This window comes from Rhinichthys klamathensis, unplaced genomic scaffold, assembly GCF_029890125.1.
Source record: "Rhinichthys klamathensis goyatoka isolate OS25496 unplaced genomic scaffold, OSU_Roscu_1.1 h1tg000003l_1, whole genome shotgun sequence".
NCBI lineage: Eukaryota > Metazoa > Chordata > Actinopteri > Cypriniformes > Leuciscidae > Rhinichthys > Rhinichthys klamathensis.
The window spans coordinates 2123780-2145745 of record NW_026606556.1 but is presented as its reverse complement, the minus strand read 5'-3'; the positions used below and the strand labels follow the sequence as shown (position 1 = coordinate 2145745).

At 41.4% G+C, this 21966-nt stretch overlaps 1 protein-coding gene and 1 long non-coding RNA gene across 3 annotated transcripts in view; one reads left to right on the top strand and one right to left on the bottom strand.

The window, feature by feature from the left end:
* Positions 1-21966, bottom strand: part of csmd1a (CUB and Sushi multiple domains 1a) — a 663682-nt gene that overhangs the window by 461316 nt on the left and 180400 nt on the right. For both annotated transcript variants that reach the window (XM_056249348.1, XM_056249359.1), the window contains exon 2: positions 4187-4403. In XM_056249348.1, the coding sequence (XP_056105323.1) occupies positions 4187-4403 (217 nt within the window). The remainder of the gene's footprint in view (positions 1-4186; positions 4404-21966) is intronic.
* LOC130084188 (uncharacterized) overlaps positions 1-21966 on the top strand; it is a 93036-nt gene that overhangs the window by 60594 nt on the left and 10476 nt on the right. The window lies entirely within an intron of this gene.

The following is a 21966-nucleotide window of genomic DNA, read 5'->3' as shown; positions in this document are numbered from 1 at the left end:
GGACACAGCCCTAGTTTCTTTTCTTTGTGTTTGAAGACAGCTGCCTGTATCTTCTATAAGTCTTCTGTAGCTCTGAGATTTTTTGGAGTCTTTTCTCTTTTGGAGTTATGTTTTGTCTTGTTATTTTTGCTGTGGAACTACAGCTCTTGAGATTTTTACTCTGGGATTTTGGAATATTTTTTGGATTGTTTCTGTTCGTGTCAGCCAAATTTGTCATCATGGGTTCTTTAAACAATAGAAAAGGTGTATAGGATCCAATTTAGGATCTCGTTTTGTGGCAGGAATTTCTTTCCCTTTTGGAGAAAGGAGTCATAGAGGAAGTGTCTCCGGCTTTTACAGCTGATACTTTTTGGTGCTGAAAAAGGATTGGGGTCTGCACCCCATCTTGGGGTGTGTCTCAATCAGTTCCCTAGTTCAATAGTCAGGGCACTGATCATGGAGTCAGCCATTTTAAGGGCTGTCTCAATCGCAGAATCCTTCCAGGGCACTGAAACATTTGCTCCCTATAAAGTCCCACAATGCAGCGTGAAAAACAGGGAGCATCGATGCCCGATCTACCAAGGAGAGAGTAACACTTGTATCTTCTGCCTTTATTTCCAGAGACTGACTAAGGCTCCTAACCAGTCAGCCAAGATCACCAGCACAGAGAAAAACACGCACCAGAGCACAGAAGCACGGAAGAGGAAAAGACACAGCGAAACTTATCACATTTGAGACGAACTGAGCAAATCTATCACATCAATCTAATGAAAGCGTGGGTGGAACCAGGCCCATACATGCTGGCTGCCCGGACCCTGAACCAACCCACATCCTCTCTTTCGGTGAACAGCTAATGCCGACCCAACTCCAGAAATTGGTTCAAGAGTTCATGGAGGTGTTCTCCGAGACCCCGGGTCGCACTAACATAGTCACCCATGATATTCGCACTCCAACAGGAACCATTGTTCGGCAGCGGCCTTACAGAGTCCCTGAAGCTCGCTGACAGGCTATAGAGGAGGAGGTTCAACAGATACGTAAACTGGGGGTCATTGAAGAGTCTCACAGCCCATGGTTCAGCCCCATCATTATGGTTCTAAAGCCAGATGGCAACTTCTGGTTCTATAACAACTTCAGGAAACTCAACAAAGTCTCCACCTTTGACGGATACCCTGTGCCTCGAGTGGATGAACTTATCGAGCGGCTGGGAAGGGCCTGATTCATCTCCACGTTAGATTTAACAAAAGGATATTGGCAGATGTCACTGAGGGCTGCAGCAAGGGAGAAGACTGTCTTTAGTACTCCAGGCGGCCACTGGTATTATCAGGTTCTTCCTTTTGGCCTGCATCGGGCACCAGCAACTTTCCAGCGAATGATGGATATCCTTTTGCGGCCTCACCGGGCCTATACCGCTGCCTATATTGATGTCGTTATCCAGTCTGAGAGCTGGGATGAATATCTGTACCGTCTCTGGAAGGTGCTATTAGATCTCCAAAAGGTTCCGCCAACCCGAGGAATTGCCATCTCAGACTCTCCAACGCACGATACCTGGGGTTCCAGATAGGTTGAGGACTCATCCGTCCACAGGAGAAGGTGGTAATGGCTAAACGGGAAAACCCTCGCCCTACGAGCAAGACCCAGGTACGTGCTTTCCTCGGGCTGGCAGGTTATTATTGATGTTTTATCCCCCACTTCTCCTCTATAGCCAGTCCATTAACAAACCTGACCAGGAAGGGACAGCCTGAGAAGATCCAGTGGACTGCAGAGGCAGTGAAAGCCTTTTCCACCCTGAAGCAAGCTATCATCTCGGAACCAGTCCTACATGCCCTGGACTTCTGACAGTCATTCTTTCCTCAAACGGATGCGTCAGAGACCAGGCTGGGGGCTGTCCTTTCCCAACAGTTCGGTGAGGAGGAACACCCAGACGTGTACACACCGGCCCAGAAACAAGGTATGCAGCCGTGGAACGTGAGGCCCTCGTCATAAAGTGGGCAGTCCTGGAGCTTCGATACTATCTTCCCATCAACAGCCCATCAGCATACACAATCAACATACACAACTGCCAAAGATATTGTAATCATTATGATCACAACTTGTAAAAATAGCTTTAATGAGCTCATTGTTTCTGCCTAAATGAATACATGTTGTCAGCTAACTGAATGATTTGTATTATCTTAGAACTGTACATTTCTGAGATATATTAACACAGTCACCTCTGATAACAGATTATTCTAAACTGTAATGTAGAATTATGCATTTTCTGTAAAGCTGCTTTGAAACGATCTGTATTGTGAAAAGCACTATAAAAAATAAATGTTAACTGAATTTAATTTAATTTTCTCATCTGCCTTTTAAGTCACAGAAGGATGAGAGACTGCACAGGATTTGTCTTGTTTAGATTTACGTCGACTGCACGAGCCAGTGGCATAAATCTGATCAGTTGTTTAATTGTTTTTGGTAGGGCTTGCGGCTACAAAGCAAAGGATGTCGGATGAGACGTTAAACCGAGGTCTTGACTCTCTGTGGTCATTAAAAAACCCCAGGATGTCCTTCAAAAAAAAAAGAGTAGGGGTGTAACCCCGGCATCCTGGGCATCCAAATTTGCACATTGGCCTCTTCCTCTCATGGCCTCCTAATCATCCCCATATATAAATACTAATTGGCTTCATCACTCTGTCTCCTCTCCACCAATAAGCTGGTGTGTGGTGGGCGTTCTGGCGTTGTATGGCTGCCGTCGCATCATCCAGGTGGATGCTGCACATTGGTGGTGGTTGAGGAGATCCCCCCCTTCCATATGTAAAGCGATTTGAGTACAAAAAAGCGCTATATAAATGTAACAAATTATTAATTATTTCTAGAACTGCTCAGGTGTTATCTAAGGGTCTTTTGAAGATATTTTTGTGACGGAAGGCACACTTTTAGCAATTTTTATAAAACTGGTTTCCTGAATATAGAACCAAACTCTGTGTAGCCTTCCTTATGAAGTACTGGTGATGCAGTACCCCGAGGAGTGCCGTGGCTTGGGGGATGTTCCCATAGTATCAGCTACTGACACAGTGTCTTGTTCCCTATTCAGGGAACCAGGGTTACATGTAACCTAGAAAAAAAAATTTTTTTTTTTTTTTTTTTTTTGAAAATGTGGTCAACTTTAACCCTAAATTTCATGCTGACTCTATTTTTGCTACATTGGGAACAGCAATTTTCACACAACACTGTATGTATTCTTTGCTTTGATAAACGTGTTTTTTAAAGAAAACCGGTGTCAAGTCACCTTTATTTAAATAGCGCTTTTTACAATACAGATTGTATCAAAGCAACTTTACAGTGATAACATAAAAATAATACAACAAAGTTTGTTTCTAGAAGAAAATTACTTATCCACCTTAAGTAAGGCAGATCAATAATATTGTTGAATATTATATTAAATGTCCCAAACTAAGCAAGCCAAAAGCCAAGGCAACATTTATGTAAACGTGTAAACATTTGTGAAAAAAATGTAAATCAGTCGGTCTGCTAAAAATAACTACCTTACACAAGTGCAATGTTTGCTCTCTGCTTAACGTCGCTACTTATCATACTGTTATGTATGGGATGGGTCACATTTCCTAGTCCATGAGTCCATTTGTCTTTATGTAAATCATTGCATCAACCACTGACACTTAAAAGCATTCCACATCTACAGTATCCATTTCCACTGGGCCTGTGCACTTTGTTTTTGTTTCTCTTAATAATCTCTTAATCCATTTGACACTTGCAGCTCCAAAATTCAGCACAATACATCCTTCTAACAGCTTTCTCCAGGAAACAAATTGACACTTGACTGCTTCAAGAACTGCATTTGTGCTCCTATTATACATTTCTAACAGGAATTTCACAGGAGTCTCTTCTTCAGCTGCATCTGACAGGCACTAGATCCAGCGCCAATTGTATAGGATGGTGTTGTGTAATTTATATTTCAAGAAAGTGCAGTCATAAGATGTGATAATAAAGCACTTCCTGTCTCCTGTGTGAGGGTATTCATGGGATCTGAGAATTTGACACAGTGCCTCCACTCATGGAAAAACAGAGACACCTTCAACAATTGCCATCCATATCTTTTACAAACAAAACAAAAAGCCATAAAAATGCATGTGACCATGTACTGTACATATGGCCAAAACAAAGGCATCATAAAACTATCATGACGGGAAGTATGGAGCATAGGCCTCACCTCATCTTCAGGTTGCCCGGCTGTGGTTGTCCATCATAGATGGAGACAATGTCAAAGTCCTCCTCCAGAGCGAAGGTGTGGAATGACAACTGTATCCTATTCCGCTCTCCAGTGACTATGATCCATGTACAGTTGGCATAGTTTGGGTAGCCGTGGGGAAAGCCAGGACTCTCTATAGTTCCATTGAGACCTTGTATCAGGCCACCACAAGTCTGACCTAAGGACACAAAAACAGGAATTTACCTCCATTTGTCATTGCATATTTTCTGCATTCTGCATTAACTCTTAAGCTGTATATGTGTATTATCTAACATTTTTATTCAAATTATAAAAAGTTAGAAAGTAAGAAATGTGTAGGTCATTGCTATAGGCTACAATATGTGTACTTTTGGACATATAAAGCACCTAGTATCCTCAGTATATTATTTTAAAGTATATTTATTCTCTTTTTAAAAGTATGCTAAAGTTTACATATTTGTTTTACAAGTGTACACCTTGTACAACAGATCATAGAAGAAACCACTTTCCTTATGGTTGGCTTCACTTTTTTTACCTTTCCCCTCTAAGCACCAGCAGCTCCATTCCGATATGTTCAGAAGTACATTTATTACATATACTACATAGTATGGAAGTTTAAATTGGTTATGAACACAATTCATGTCAAAGATAATATGGGACAAGCTCAGTGTAGAATGTGTGATGCAAAGTTGCCACAGCAAGTAAGCATGATCCGGTCAGTCCTGGTGTTTCTCAGAGGAAAAAAGCCCCAAATCCATTCCCCAAATCCTAAATGTATCATTTAGCAGCCTGTGTGAGGGGTTATATTATGTGTTACATTACTTTTTCATACAAATATGTGTTTTGGAGATATATCAAATACAATGTGTGCCTTTTTTCCACTTTGGTCAGTAAAATGTATTTATTTAATCAATGTAATGTTCGTTGTTGTTGTTGTGTTCTAACAATTGAGTATCAGACTCTTATTCTCATCCAATAACGCATCCAACTCATAAATAAATTAGCCAAAATATGAAATTAATAGAAATGTACAGTACAAATTAAAAATGAAGATAAAAAATTAAAAGGTTTTGTATAGACCTTTGTGAATGATGGGCATTCAAATTTAGTGGCACAAATTGTAATAATAGGTACCGCTAGTTGTTAATTCAAACTATACCCAAGTAAGAGGAGGCCATGCCATGCAAGTATTTTCAGAGCACGCTGAGCCTAACCAACAGCATCAAAAAAGCGATTGGCTTCATTAAAGGTGTAGGTGTATAAAGCTCAATAATCAGAGATTATATCATTGTCCTTTCAACCTCTCCTGTTTTTCTGCTGAAAGCAAAATAAGGCAAAATCGTTCCACCCTCAGTCAGGCACCATTAGCAAACGTTAAATAATGCTTGTGAGTGTATCTGCATATAGATGTTGTCATTGATTTCAATTTACTCTTGTTTTGATTCCTCAGCAGGGCTTTGTGTCAATCTCAAGTCATGCATAGCTGATTGTGGCTGGCAAAGTGCACACTTTTGTAGACCTCAGTAAAGCCAAATGACTCTGACAAGCTGGGAATGAAGCAAGCTGGACTTTTAAGGAAGTGGCATATGAATGAATTTAGGCCTGTGCTGATATAAATCTGTTAAATAATCTGTTAAAATGTTTCTAACAATGTTTAAATCCAGAAAAATCAGCTATTTTAACCAGTGTAACGGCCCGTGTAATTATGTCACCTGACAATGACGTCAAATCCACGGTACCCTCGATTTCCGGTTTTGCTTCCGTAGAAACCATGGAAACACCAAAGATGCTTTAATATATTATGTGTTTTATTAGACAGGTGAGCAACTGTTTGGATACCTTTATCAGCAGAAAATGAATCATTGTTATATAGATCAACACGGTTAGTCTTATTGTTTGAATCTCGTTTTCTTGATTTACCGTGAGTAACATGTTTGTCCCATGCCTCAGAGACAACTCTATTCTGTCAAGTGGCTAACGTAGCACAATGAGAAAGAGCTTTGTTTGTAGTAACAGTAATACAGCACTTTCTCCACCGTAGAATATATTTTTTAATTAATTGCATGCTGTTTATAAAATAAACATAAGCAACAAAACGAAACAAGCGGTAGCGGCCGACTGCGGCATATATGCAAAATAAAAATGTACCAGGCCCCTGATATAAACTCGCCTGCCTTTAGCATTAGTAATCCTGAAGACATTGATTAGCTTGCTCAGGTGTGTTTGATTAGGGTTGGAGCTAAACTCTGCAGGACAGCGGCACTCCAGGATTGACGTTGCCTATCCCTGGTCCAGACTACAAAGAGTGACTTAAAACACAGCTGGGACTTTGATTCCAAGAGGGTGTTCATTTATTTATTATTCATCCCAGAAATGGGGGTTACATTTGTCTTGCATTTGATTAAATAAAAGCAAAATTTGCTTTAAGTTGTCTGCCGTTTGTACTTATTGCTTTCCTTAATAAGTAGGGGGGGGAAATCGGGAAAAAATCGTAAATCGAATAAAAAAAAAAAAAATCAGAGATTTTATTTTCAGGCCATATCGCCCAGCCCTAGCTGCTGCAGATGGAATATAATGTAGACAACATTGAATAAATAAATTTTCGTCAGGTTAGATACTGATAATTAATCACTGAAACCCCTTTATGTAAACCTCTCTACATCACAGCCGGACTCGCGCGTCCTCCATGTCTGTAGTTTTTTTTTTTTTTTTTTTTACACTTTTCACTCGTGTTTGTAGTTCTAACCGAATCCTCGTCCAACGCGCGATGGGTTGTGGGCAATATCAGCCGTTAGAGTGTGCATCGATCTGCACTTCGGATTCTGACCGGATATAGTAGACCATCCGGGTATCTTTGGAACACTCATTTCAATATACTACGATTTGGGATCAGGGCTCTAGAGTGCGACCAATTTGGTCAAGGGTGCGACAACAATTTTTCCTAGGTTGCACCAGTGCACCTAACGTTCTCGCATGATCGCATCCGCTGCCTCTCCACAAACGAGTCTTTTGTTCTCCTTGCACGCATGGTTGGATCATATCGTGGTCTAAACCAATCAGATATAGAGATTGGGCGGGTCTTTGCCTCTGATTGGCTGTGGTTCAGATATTCATGTAGGACTAAAATGAAATAAATTGGGACCTAAGTGTAACGGAACAGGCTTCCGCTCCACTCCCTCTTCGCCACCGGAGGGATCCTTCCCCGGAATATTAACCATCCTTAGAAACTTCACTTCCCATCATGCCGCTTACCTGGGACTGATTACGCGACACACCTGCACCATACTGATTGCACACACACCTGCATGTCATTTACACACACATAAAAGCCACTTCCACACACCACTTCTCTGCGAAGTATTGTATTGCCCTGTCTTTCAATAACAAGCGTTTATTTCTGAGTTTGCCATTCTGTGTTCTGATCTTGGATTGTGTACCCCGACCTCTGACTGTTCTCTGCCTGTCTCGACCCGGATTGCCCTTTGGATTTGTATACTTCTGCCTGCCTTGACTATTGCCTGTGACCTCGACCTTCTCTGTGTTACCTTCGCTGCTTCTGTCTGCTGTCGATTACCCTGCCTGTTTGACCATTCTCATTAAAGCTGCAAATGGATTCCTCAGTATCTGTGCCATCATTACAGAATACTTCGCCACCCAACGATCCAGCAGCTGTCCTGCAGTTGTCCACGGAGCTCACGAATCAAGCTTCACGTCTTGAGGTACATCACCATCAACTGAACCATTTGACTTCCCTCACTGAGCAGCTAGTTCGGGGGTTACAAGAACTGCGTACAGAGATGAGAAACGCATCTTCCGCTCCCGCCGCACCGCAGCAAGAGGTCCCACCATCTCCAGCCATCCCGAGCGCCTCAGCCAACCCTCGGCTTGCTTTCCCAGAGAAATTCGATGGTAACACCACTAAATGCAAAGGTTTCTTACTACAATGCACCCTCTTCGCTGATCAACAACCCTCACTCTATACCACTCATGCGAGCCGCATAGCGTTCGTCTGCTCGCTGCTCACGGGTCGGGCGTTGGAATGGGCCACCGCGATCTGGGGAACAGACGGAGCATCGTTTTCCTCTTTCAGTGAGTTCCTTCAGCAGTTTCGTCATGTTTTCGAACACCCCACTGCAGGAGGAAGTGCTGGAGAACAACTGTTAACTCTCACTCAGGGAAGAGGGACAACGGCTGAATATGCTCTTTCTTTCCGTACACTCGCAGCACAAACCAACTGGGTGGAGGATACCTTAAAGACTCTCTTCAGGAAGGGACTGACCACCGAACTCCAGTCTGAACTAGCCTGCCGGGATGAGGGAAGAGACCTAAACGAATATATCGATCTCGCCATCCAAGTTGATAATTTAATCCGTTCCAGACGTTCAGCTCGTGTCCCGCCACGCTATCATCAGGAAGCCATCTCCGTGCCCGAGCCCATGCAGATCGGGTTCACTCACCTCACACCCGAGGAACGTGAACGCAGAATGCAGAACCGTTTATGCCTGTATTGTGGTCAATCCGGACACCTGAGGGTCGCTTGCCCAACTCGTCCCTCTTCTAGCACTTCATCGGTGAGTAACTGCATAAGAACCAACTCAAACACATCCAGCCTAACCATACCAGTTCGTCTAGTGTTTCGGGATAAAGTGATCAATACCACCGCTCTGATAGATTCAGGAGCGGCTGGTAACTTTATTTCTCACAAATTCGCTGTGCAGGGCAAATTCGAATTATACCCTTGTCATTCTTCTTTGGCAGTGGAGGCGCTAGACGGTCGACCCCTCGGAGAGGGAAGAATTCACAGCATCACTGAGAACGTCAAACTTCACGTTGGATCACTCCATTCAGAAAATATCAAATTCTACGTCATTCAATCCCCTCATCACTCCGTCATACTTGGTCTCCCCTGGTTACGGAATCACAATCCACACATCTCCTGGAGGGAGGGTCAGATCACTCAATGGGACGCCACCTGTCAAAACCGCTGTCTATCCAGTGTCACTCGAATCTCCACTCACAGTCCGGACACCTCCACGTCAGATCCAGAAGGATCAAAAGTACCACTCGACTATGCAGATCTTCTCGAAGCCTTCAGTAAGGAGAAAGCCTCTCAACTACCAGAACATCGCTCCAGTGACTGCGCCATTGATCTTCTCCCCGGGGCTGCTCCTCCCCGGGGAAGAATATTTCCTCTGTCTCGACCTGAATCCGAGGCCATGAAACGCTACATTGAGGAGGAGTTAGCAAAGGGGTTCATTAGACCTTCAACCTCACCAGCATCGGCCGGATTCTTCTTCGTGAAAAAGAAGGACGGAGGACTACGACCCTGTATCGACTACCGTGGGTTGAACGACAACACTGTGAAGTTCAGGTATCCCTTGCCCCTGGTACCTGCCGCTCTGGAACAACTCCGTCAAGCCAAGTACTTCACCAAGTTAGATCTGCGTAATGCTTACAATCTGATCCGCATCCGAGAGGGGGACGAGTGGAAGACCGCCTTCTCGACCACTAGTGGGCACTACGAATACTTGGTTATGCCTTTCGGGCTGTCTAACAGTCCTTCCGTGTTCCAGGCTTTCATGAACGACGTCTTCCGGGACATGCTGGATAAGTGGTTGATTGTATATATCGATGACATCTTAATCTACTCGAACTCCATGGAGGAACACATTCAACAGGTCAGGCTGGTTCTGGAACGTCTAATTCAATACCAACTTTTCGCCAAGGCTGAGAAATGCGAGTTCCATCAGACCAGCACATCATTCTTGGGATACATCATCAGCCAGGAGGGGGTAGCCATGGACGAGAAGAAGGTCAGGGGAGTTCTGGACTGGCCGTTGCCTCGAACTATCAAGGAACTTCAGCGATTCTTGGGCTTCGCCAACTTCTATAGGAGGTTTATAAGAAATTTCAGCATCATCGCAGCTCCATTAACCGCCATGACTAAACGTCACTCTGCTCGTCTGAACTGGTCCACCGAAGCCCATCAAGCATTCCAAGAACTAAAGACTCGTTTCACATCCGCACCCATCCTCCGTCATCCAGATCCAGAACAAGCATTTATTGTGGAGGTAGACGCTTCCAACACAGGGGTAGGCGCAATACTATCCCAACGACAGGGCAATCCAGCCAAGATGCACCCCTGTGCTTTCTTCTCCAGAAAACTTACCTCGGCCGAACGTAACTACGACGTGGGTAATCGCGAACTACTAGCCATGAAGTTAGCACTAGAGGAGTGGCGTCACTGGCTGGAGGGAGCGAGTCAACCCTTCACAATTCTCACTGACCACAAGAACCTTGAATATCTCCGCTCTGCCAAACGTCTGAATCCTCGGCAAGCTAGGTGGGCTCTATTCTTCACCAGATTCCAGTTCACGGTGACTTATCGACCTGGTACCAAGAATACCAAAGCCGACGCTCTCTCTCGTCAAACGGAAGAAACAGCTCAAAATCCCAATCACGAGAATGTCATTCATACTAACCTGCTGGTAGCTCCCGTACAATGGGACATTATCACGGAGATCCAACAAGCCAACCTTCAAGTAAGAACACCATCTGAATGCCCAACTGGTCTCCTCTTCGTTCCAGACTCTCTTCGTCTCCGACTCCTCGAGCTAGTTCACTCCACACCAAGTTCTGGTCACCCCGGGATCACTGCTACCATCCACTTACTCCAAAATCGCTTCTGGTGGCCTACTTTGTTGACTGACACCACCAAATACGTTCAGGACTGTACCAACTGTAGCACATCTAAATCACTCAGACAATTGCCTGCGGGTCTCTTAACACCACTGCCTACGCCACAACGTCCCTGGTCCCACATCGCTATTGACTTTATCACTGATCTGCCCAACTCCCAAGGACACACCACCATACTCACCATTGTTGACCGATTTTCCAAGGCCTGTCGTCTCATACCCCTACCCAAACTGCCTACCGCATTCGAAACAGCCGAACTCCTCTGTAATCAAGTATTCCGCTTTTATGGTCTGCCCGAAGACATAGTTTCAGACCGAGGACCTCAATTCACATCCAGGGTTTGGACCGCATTCTTCAAACACCTCCACATTAACATCAGTCTCACCTCTGGTTACCATCCCCAATCCAATGGACAAACTGAACGACTGAATCAGGACGTCATCCGCTTCCTCCGTTCCTACTGTCAGAAACAACAGGCAGATTGGTGTAGATACTTGTTTTGGGCTGAATACGCCCAGAATTCACTGGTCAAACCCGCCACAGGAATTACTCCTTTCAAGTGTATCCTCGGCTTCCAACCCCCACTGTTTCCCTGGTCGGGTGAACCTACTGAACTACCATCTGTTACGGAGTGGCTACACAAGAGCGAGGAGGTTTGGGATCAGGCTCACACTCACCTGCTCCACGCTGTCAGACGACAGGAGCAGCAAGCTAACCGCCACCGCCGTCCAGGCCCTGAGTACAACATCGGTCAGTGGGTTTGGCTATCCACCAGAGATCTAAGACTCCGCCTTCCATGCCGCAAACTCAGTCCCAGGTATGTTGGTCCATTTCAAATTGTAAGACAGATTTCACCAGTATCATTTCGATTAGATCTTCCCACTAATTATCGCATCTCTCCCACCTTCCATGTGTCACTTCTGAAACCTGCCGGTGGTCCGAGAGGAGAGTCGGAGACGGGAGCCACGCCTCAAAATCCCCTACCTTTCCTGGTTGACGGCGAGGAGGCGTACCGCGTGCACAAGTTGCTGGACTCCAGGCGCCGGGGCAAGGTCCTTCAGTATCTGGCTGATTGGGAGGGGTTCGGTCCGGAGGAGCGATCCTGGGTTAATTCTGGAGATATCCTTGACTCCACTCTAACTGAGGAGTTTCACCGGACGCATCCGGAAAAACCGGCCCCTCGATCTCGTGGAAGACCCCGGCGTCATTTGCCTCCTCGCGTCAGGAGCCGCTCGCAGGGGGAGGGCTCTGTAACGGAACAGGCTTCCGCTCCACTCCCTCTTCGCCACCGGAGGGATCCTTCCCCGGAATATTAACCATCCTTAGAAACTTCACTTCCCATCATGCCGCTTACCTGGGACTGATTACGCGACACACCTGCACCATACTGATTGCACACACACCTGCATGTCATTTACACACACATAAAAGCCACTTCCACACACCACTTCTCTGCGAAGTATTGTATTGCCCTGTCTTTCAATAACAAGCGTTTATTTCTGAGTTTGCCATTCTGTGTTCTGATCTTGGATTGTGTACCCCGACCTCTGACTGTTCTCTGCCTGTCTCGACCCGGATTGCCCTTTGGATTTGTATACTTCTGCCTGCCTTGACTATTGCCTGTGACCTCGACCTTCTCTGTGTTACCTTCGCTGCTTCTGTCTGCTGTCGATTACCCTGCCTGTTTGACCATTCTCATTAAAGCTGCAAATGGATTCCTCAGTATCTGTGCCATCATTACACTAAGCACCAGAGAATCAGTTACGGCAATCAGCAGCATCAGCTAAATAAACGCAAGAAAACAGACGACGAAGAAACTTTTAAAAATTTAGGCTACTTGAACTAGGGCTAGGTAAAAAAATATTGATTTCTCGATTTTAATCGATTCTCATTTTTACGAACCGTTGGGCTACGCTGTTTTCAGTTGATGAATGAATGGAACATTGTAGCGAGCATCCCATCCAAAAAATCGCAATAATCTTTGTGCTTTGTTACTATTGATATGAAACAAAGTCTCAGATTTCAAATTAGGTCCATTTTCTTACGAAATTCAAAAACATAAATAGTGTTTTGACGCTGTGGCGTGAGATCGCTCTGGCTCAGCTCAGCTCAAGAGAAGCAGCAGCGCGGAGCGCACATTGATCTTCTCTTCCGCCTTAATAATACCAGTTACAGCTCGAAATAAACATGAACGAGCATCTGAAAGTGTGTTAAAAGATAGAGTACAACTTATCGAAGTCCGTATCTTTCACCTGGAATCGCTCAATCAGTGTTTCAACCGTGGAAAGACGTCAGTAAAACGCTTGTAAACAATGTAATGTGACGTCACATTTACCTCAGAAAAAAACATATCCAGTGACCATAAACTCGTTAGCTAGCTAGAAAAATTTACTCTAGAGAGGAGCATTTTGCCAAATATATGCACCATATTACATATTCATTATAATTTTTAATGTTTTTCAATATTTAATGCATGTTGTTTGAAAAAATCTGGCAAGTTTTTATGCAGCCACCATTTAAATGTTTATATTTCATATAACTTTATTATTATAAAAATAAATAAAAGTGTAATTTAAGTGTTTGTGTACAAATCAGGTAATTTTTACCTTCAATATTATAGTAGGCTAATGAAGCCTAGTGGGCTACAACTGACTCCCAGTTTACAGCATTAGTTGAGATTTGTTTTCCTTGAGAAAATTTGCCATGTATTGTACCTGATATCCAAAATAATCAATATTGAATCGAATTGTGAAATTTGTGTCAATACCCTGCCCTAACTTGAACAATGTAAAAACAGCACTTTAAATTTTGTATTTTTTTTTAGATTTATATTTTTATATACAGTATATTTGTGCTTCAAAAAAAAAAAACTACACCTTATTCTTGTTTAAAAGCATTTACATAATATATATGAATGTATATGGAGCGTGATAAAAAGGTGACCTTGAAATTGTGGCGTTAAAGGCGACGCGAGACGAGGAAAAATTTGAGTGCACCTAAATTTTGTGCTGGTGCACCTAAATAAAAAAGTTAGGCGCACCAGTGCAACCAAGGCAAAAAGTTAGTCTGGAGCCCTGGGGATGTACTAATTCTATTTTCAAATACTATTTAGGATAGATAGTATGCGAATTGGGACGCAGCATGACTTTATATGTTCATACCGCTAAACATGGTTGGTTGCTTTACATGTCAGTCAGGCAGCCTCTTGTGCGATCCTTGGCCAAAGCTGCTATGGAGTCCAAACCTTCTGCTATGAGCCTGAAGGCAGAACCTGATTTCACCAAGTGCAACATGTTCCTGGATCATCATCTTTGTTGATCCGGGAACAACATTCCAATCAACCAGTCTGATTTGAGGGACAAGTTTACAGTTTATGTCAAGTTTATGTAAAGTTTAGGCTTACAACCAGGGTTAGGTGGTTCTACATCAGTGTTATTCGCCTATAATTTTACTCTGATTTTAGGGATAAGTTATGGGTAGGGTTAGGTTTAGGGGTAGGGATATGGTTAGGACAAAATTTTCAGACAAGATTGTTGCTCCAGGATAAACAGCAGCAGCTCATTTGCAATTAAAGATACATGCACAAAAAAAAACACGCTGAAAAAAAAAAAGAAAATGCTTTTCTTACTTAGAAATTGTCTTGTTTCCAGTCCAAATAAATAAAAATTCTTAAAATCAAGATGCATTAGGACTGCACAATAAATGGCAATGAAACCGCACACGATTTGGCAAAGACTGCGATTATTTTCTGCGCAGCTTGTCAATGCAGTGCGTGCGGCTGATCCGTAGTAAATGTCGCTCCATCTGAACGCCAGAGGACGCTCTCACGCAGACACGCCAATTATGCCCCGCCGCAGAATTACAATCACACACATCATTCCAGGAAATCCCTATTGCTGTAGCTGAATAAACAGAAGATTGAAACGCTTTGATTGATTAAACATGACTTATAAACACACAACTGCGCCTTATTCTGTGTAAGAAGCCACACCATCTCACAGAAGGATGCTCGACTGTCGTTATGAAGTGAGTTTGGAGTAAAAGCATGTTATTAAATGTTGTCTTTTGTAGGATAATAAATGCTTCTCATGTTTGGAAAGTTGTTTGACGCGTGCTTTTTCAAATGCACGTTATAAGTGACTCAAACTCACAGTGCTTTCATATGGAGCAGTGTTTAGAGCTGTGCGCATAAGGTGCGCATAAAAAATAAATCGCAGTCTTTGCGATTTTAAAATCGTGATAAGCCACATCGGTTTAAGTGTGATTACATGGAAATTGCAATTAATCTAGCAGCCCTAAGATGCATTTACTAAAGTAGTACAATGCTATAAGAAATTATGTCCTGTTTTCTGGGGAAAAAATCTAAATGGAGTTCATAAAAATAATCCTAATTCAAACGGAAACAAGATTATTTTTCCACAATTACAAACTGAACAACATTTGGAAAACTCTATCTAAACCTTATTTATCATGTTGTTGTAATGAGTGTCCTCCCACGTTTAAACTTGTTGTTCTGTTCCCATTTATCGAATTTAAGTATTCTGAGTATTTTGTTTAATAAAATCTTAATAAAATCAACTGCTACATTTAGATCCAGCTCTTTTTCATAAAAAAATTTCAACCGGTGTAATATAGTTGTAGTTTCTCAATTCATGACCTTTAAGATTATGTAAGATGCATGTTGCTTTATTTTAATAGAAATAAATGTTTGTATGCTAGTGCAGTGATGGCCTCTGTGCTAATAAAGTTACTATTGTAACGTAAAATCGTGACCTCATTGGGCCCAACCACTGTGTCACAGTGTCTGGTTGCTGTTCCCTTGTTGTCCACTTGAGGTCTCTTTTCCCTTACCGTCACTATTTCAATATGAACTACAAGTCCCATCTTCCTGTGTTGTCACTGATTGTTCACTGTCCTCAGCTGTTTCTCATCACCTTGTTTGTATCTGTGTATTTATACCCTGTCTGGTTCAGTGTTGTGCATGGAGTCCTTGTATTATGTCCCCACACTTCCGTAATCTGTTCTGCCTTGTTTCCCGTGTGTTTCTTATGTTTTTGGATTGCCTTATTGGACTTTTGACCCTGGCCTGGACTGTTTGTGAGTACGGATTACCCCTTAATAAATATTGCTTTTGGATCTCTCATTTTCTGTGTGTGTGTCGTGGCACACTGTGGCAGTGCAATTGTTATCAGCTGGAAGCTGTCTACACTGGACACATCACAGTTAATCTTCCAAATCATTTTGGTCAAAAATAGTGCAAACGCATGTCAGAAACAGAGTGGGGCATCTGCCGCTGGCATCTTTTGAAAGTATGTTGATTAAAAAAAATGAAATAACTTCACATTACTTATAATTATTGTTTTGTTTTTAAATCAATTTCCTCCACTCTTAAAAATCTTGCGTTATTTTTTCAACCCAAATCCTGGCTTGAGCCTTTGGGGTCATTTTTTAGATTATTTTTTTCAGTGTTTGGGTAGTTTTTGTGTTACCCAGATTCTGGGTCAGATGTAACAACCCAATGTTTGGGTAGTTTTTGTTACCCAGATATTGGGTCAGACATAACATCACAGGGGTTAAGTTATTTATCGCGTAAAATACAGATTTGTCTGTGTACATTTTATTTTATCTATACATTTGTAATTGTGCTGTATATCGTTTCATTTTATGCAAAGGAACATACAGGGTCACGATGTGAGTCACCTAAACGAGTGTCACGTGACTCGCGTCTGTCTTTTCGCGTGATGAAAATGCCTGATGCTTTGCATCAAATTGTATGATTTTATAAAAAAAGAAACAGAATATAAATATAAATAATTAGGATGTTAAAATATGTTCTCAGAACTCTACACTGTTTGTTTATGGACAGGTTACAGATTCAGACACCGCATATTTCGGCTACGAGTGAAATGTAGGGCGGTGGTCTGAAGTTATAAGGTCCCCCGCTGAACATGATACAAGCTCCGGCACGAGATCCAGTGTCCTTACGGTGGAAACGGGATAACAGAGACTGGTCGATTACACTTGAATTACTTCGAAACGTTTAATATTTTACTTCTAATATTTGATAAACAAGCTTAAATGTAGGCAATATGTATCAAAACTATATGAAATATGCTATACTGTAAAAACAAAATTCGAAAATAAAGGAATTATCATTCAAACCAGTGGTGAGGAGTATTTTTTAAAAGTTTAGAGGATTGAAGTTAATCCGTAATCATTCATTCATGTGTGAAGTAAAAAAAAATAAGCTAGTATTATAGTAAAAATTAATCAACCCAATTTGCTTGATAAAATTAACCCGAGATGTGTTCTGTCCTATATTCACCCAGCCCTAGGTTAAAAAACCTAAACTGGATTGTTTTTAACCCAGTGTTTTTTAGAGTGTCAAATTGATTTGAGTTGGGTTTTACAGTATTCTCTTTTTTATTTGTGTCAAGGTAATAAATGAAATAAATGCATATCTACTTAAATTTTTTTGCTTATGCATTTACTCAATTCATAAGGTATATTTCAATGATTTCACAGCTTTAAAATGTACTCAACATTTTTAAGTAGTTTAATAATTAAAGTTTTTAGAGCGCAATCGACATCAGACTCCATCAAAGACAATACATCAGCAAGATCACCAGATGTTGAGTAGATGACAACATTAGCTAAATTAGCTATGATTAAGCAGTACGAACATTCGAATGGGGGCTCAGAACAAGGATTTGAAAACAGCAGGGTGAAATAAAGCAGGTGTTTCTATACAAGCAGATTTCAGAGTGAAAAAGTTGACAGTACACAGATGGGATATGGCGTCTCTGTGAAATGTTGACACTCATTGAGCATACAAAATATGGCTAAAGATGAGAATAATTTATCTAAGCCATCTGTAAGTTATGGCATTTCCATTCAGTTTAGTCCGTATATGTGAATTACTATATATAGCATCTACAGAATAAATGGCCATTTCTATAGTGATGTTCAAGCATTTTGGCTAGTAGGAAATAGCAATTTGTTGTAACCTTATATACAGGTCATAAGTCATTCCAAGTGGAGTCAGGCTTTAAGTTGAAATGAACAGTTATTACATTAAAAAAAGAAAAAAATGTGTAATGAAAAAAATATTTTAAACTATCCAGGTTGACTATTTTATCTACGGTTTCATATTTTCTGTCCTTCTCGTCTTTTTATTTAAATTGTTTATTTATTCATTAAGTTTCATACAAATGAAAAAATTGCACTATGATAACAAAATCAAACAAACAAAGGGTATCATTCATGAAACATGAGCAGAACAACCTCCCACTTAGGTACTGTACACTAAGTTCCAAATGGCCTTGTCAGTGTATGTTTACACAGCAGCAGATCTCAGTCCTTAATGCCGAGTTCACACTGCACGATTTTCAAAGTAGTCGGGTCAGTTCTTTTTACACTGCACGACTATCTGGGGTAACATTCAGTCACTGCTGTCGGCGACAGGAGGTTCCACACTGCATGACTTTACAAAAGAAAGAATCGCCGACAAGACAACTTCTGTCTGGTCCGCAAACTACGTTTCACAACCAAACACACGCGAGAAGTGATAAGGAAATGACGCAAGATCACGCGTGCGTGAGACCGAGATTGTTATTAAAAATGATAGCCTGCAAGAAGATTTGTGATCCAAATTGTCTGTGTGCTGATTTGATGGCAGCTGCCTCACAGGTGATATCACTGGGCTAACTTCATATGATACTGTTTCAGTGATAGGTTAACAGTAGTGGAATGTGTCTCTGCATAATAAGGGTTATATCTGACCTGCTGTTGTCTTAATAAGGGTGCTGTCTGACCAGTTAGCAATGGAAACAACCCCAGTTCCTGACTCAAGTGTTTTGTTGACCACAGTATGTTGCCACAAAACGATTACAACAGATGCCTTGTTAGTAGGTTGGAGCACAGTTTTTCAAGGTCGCCCATCCTACAGTATCTAAGGGCAATCATCTTATGTGGCATTTAAATAGCCTGGAGATGATGGCAGTTGTTGGCTTTGATCCACTTCCTCCCGGGCATCCATGATGTCATGTGAGTGTCATGATAGACAACATGTTGGTTGTCTCATTGTAAATTGTGGTCAAATCTGTGTCATGATAATATCTTGTCTCAGAGGGAAATGCATTTGCACCCCTTGGGGTTTAATGTGACGCATTCTGCTTTTGGTGCACAATAAGTTTCTTTTGCTGAGGTTGGGATATGGGAGCAGATCTAATGTTGAGGCACGGGTTGAGCTCCGGAACTGCTTTTCTGCCAATAATAAGTCTCCAACCCTGTTTCCAAGGGTGCGAAAAGATGGTCTTCTCTTGGTAGAAACTTTGGATCTGGTCTTTGAACTGGGCTCTTTAACTGGTTCTGCTTTGTTAGCAAAGGTTGCCGAGACCATTTTAAGTACAAGAGCTCCCTTGACTAGGAGGATTTTTGCTTTTAAGTGTGACTTTTTGCGTCGTTGTGCAGAGAACACAGTTCGGATCCTGTTCACTGCCTTGTTTGTTCAATGCTGTCGTTTCTTCAGAAGAATTTCTCTGCAGGTGTGCCTTGTCTACAATTAGTATGTGACGGCGATTGCTGCTGAACATGCACAGGCTGGTGGTGTTTCTTCGAAGCGACATTCACTTGTTTCCAATTTTATGCATGGGACAAGACGGCTGAGGCTTTTTTGTCCTAGGCTGCACAAGTCATTGACTTACTGAAATCCTGGTACAAATCGATTATTTAAAACTATAACATGCTCTCATAGCGTCTCTCATTCTGTTAAAGTTTAACCAGCATGGGTGTTGTTCAAGACCATGATGTTGCTTGTTAATTTGGTGTTCAAATTGCTGGATGTTTTTCCTTTCGGTTCATTTTGATCAATTTTATTTTTTATTTTTTTGGTGTGCTTTGCAGTGCTTTGATGTCTCCTTTCTAAAAGTTTACCGGTAATAATGAAATAAAAGAACAGTTATTTCTATAATGAGATTACAATGTGGTAATAAGCTTTGAAAATAATAATCAAAACAATCACTGCTTTTTTTCCTAGATTAAAATAGCATGAGTTTATCATTGATTTGAGAGCTGCACTTTCACCACAACTCCTATTATAATCAATGACACTGTCTGCACTGCTCAATGGATTCCTTGTTTACATTGTGTCTACACTGCATTCATTAGAGTGCAAAAATCGCATTGCAATGGTGAGATAATTTAATTTGTGCATTTAACAGACAAAACTCTGATCGGCTTTTAATGCTGTAGTCAAAATGTTTCACTATTAGTTTATCTTGACAACTTTAGTAAAAACGTAGTAAATATTTGTTTGTTTTTTCCCACATGTAGAGTACCACATGTAATACTTATTTCATTTGCAAAGATGTTACCCAATCATAGCAGTAGGTCTTGTCAAATTATGTAAAATACTACTAAAACTATAAGTGCAACTCAGGAAACTTCATACAATAATAAAAATGGCAGTCCATTGTTTTATTGCATTTCTGCAGAAAGTCTTTTTTAAAGAAACATTGATTAAACAATAAATGTCTCATGCTCAAGTATTAAATATGATAAACATTTCCATTGATAGATGCCACATTTTAGTTATAATTATTAAAGATCATAAAAAAGCATTATTGAAATGCTTCAATAATGTGGCAATAAATAGCGAGACAATCGTGCAGGCGCGACCGCCGACCCCAGAGGGTTAAATTAAATGTATTGTATGATCTACAGAGCCATCAATGTTTATTATAAAATGCTACAATATAAACTACATTGTCCAGAGATGTGAAGCAAAAAAAAAAAGTTAAAGTTAAAAAGTTAAAATATCTCACATAACATTACATTTACCTCAGAAAACTCATTCAATTTCCATGAACTCTATAGAAAAAATGTACTCTAGAGAAAAATGTTTTCTTTAAAAAAAAAAGCACTTTATTATATATTAATTAGATAATTAATAGTATATCTTTAAAAGTTATTATTATAACGTCATTAGAATAAAAATGGCCAAATCAGTCGTTACTTTTAACCTTTAATCATAGTGTGCCAGCTGACAGGGTTCCCTGAGAAAGATTTTTTTTTTCCTTGAGAAAAATAACATACTATATATTCATGTATTTATCCAAATGAATCGATATTGAATCAAGATTGAGATCGAATAGCTTATTAATAAAATTTAAATCGTGAAATTTGTATCAAAGTAGTCCTTGGCAGTTACGCGCCCATCTAGCACAAGTAGTGGGCCTTGGAAACTACATGATATTGCAGCCCAAACCATCACTGATCCTCTCCCGTGCCTTACTCTTGGCAAGCAACAGTCTGGGTGGTAAGCTTCTTTAGCTTCTTCTACATACCATAACACCATGTCTACACGGGCACGACCATTGTTGCGTTGCAACAGCTATACGTTGTCCGCACTGGATGTGACAAAGCGACCATAGAAAATGAATTTGTCCTTCTCAGGAGGAGTGCAGTTGCTTAGTGTATGTCAGAAATAGAACAGGGCGTCAGTTTACTGTCGGGAAGCAAAGACAGCGTAGACAGCATCACTGATTATAATGGGTTATATTTGCTTCTGTCGCTTCGTGCCACTCGCGTCTGGTGTAGACAAGGTGTGTAACACTCCCGGATGTGGGAAAGACGGTGAAGGTGGACTCATCAGAGAACAATACATGCTTCATATTGTCCACAGCCCAAAATTCCTGCTGGCATCATTGAAACTGACATTTGACATTAGCACAAGTGACTAAAAGTCTGGCTATAGCAGACTGACCATAAAAATTTACCCTGTGGAGCTCACGACAAACAGTTTTGGTCAAAGTGCGCATTTAATTCTGCAGTGAGTTGGGCAGCTGTGGATTAAGGTTTTTTTGGATACAGTCTGGGTTATTACACAGACATCCCTTTCAGACAGCTTCATAATGCTTCCATTGGTTCATCCTTTATGCCAACATTAGCCTGGATACCATGGCTCTCGATACACCATAAAGACTTGCTGTCTTGGCTTCCAGGCTTGGGCATATATAGGTGTGAAACGTCCAACACTATATTGGCCAGTGTTTCAGTTTCAT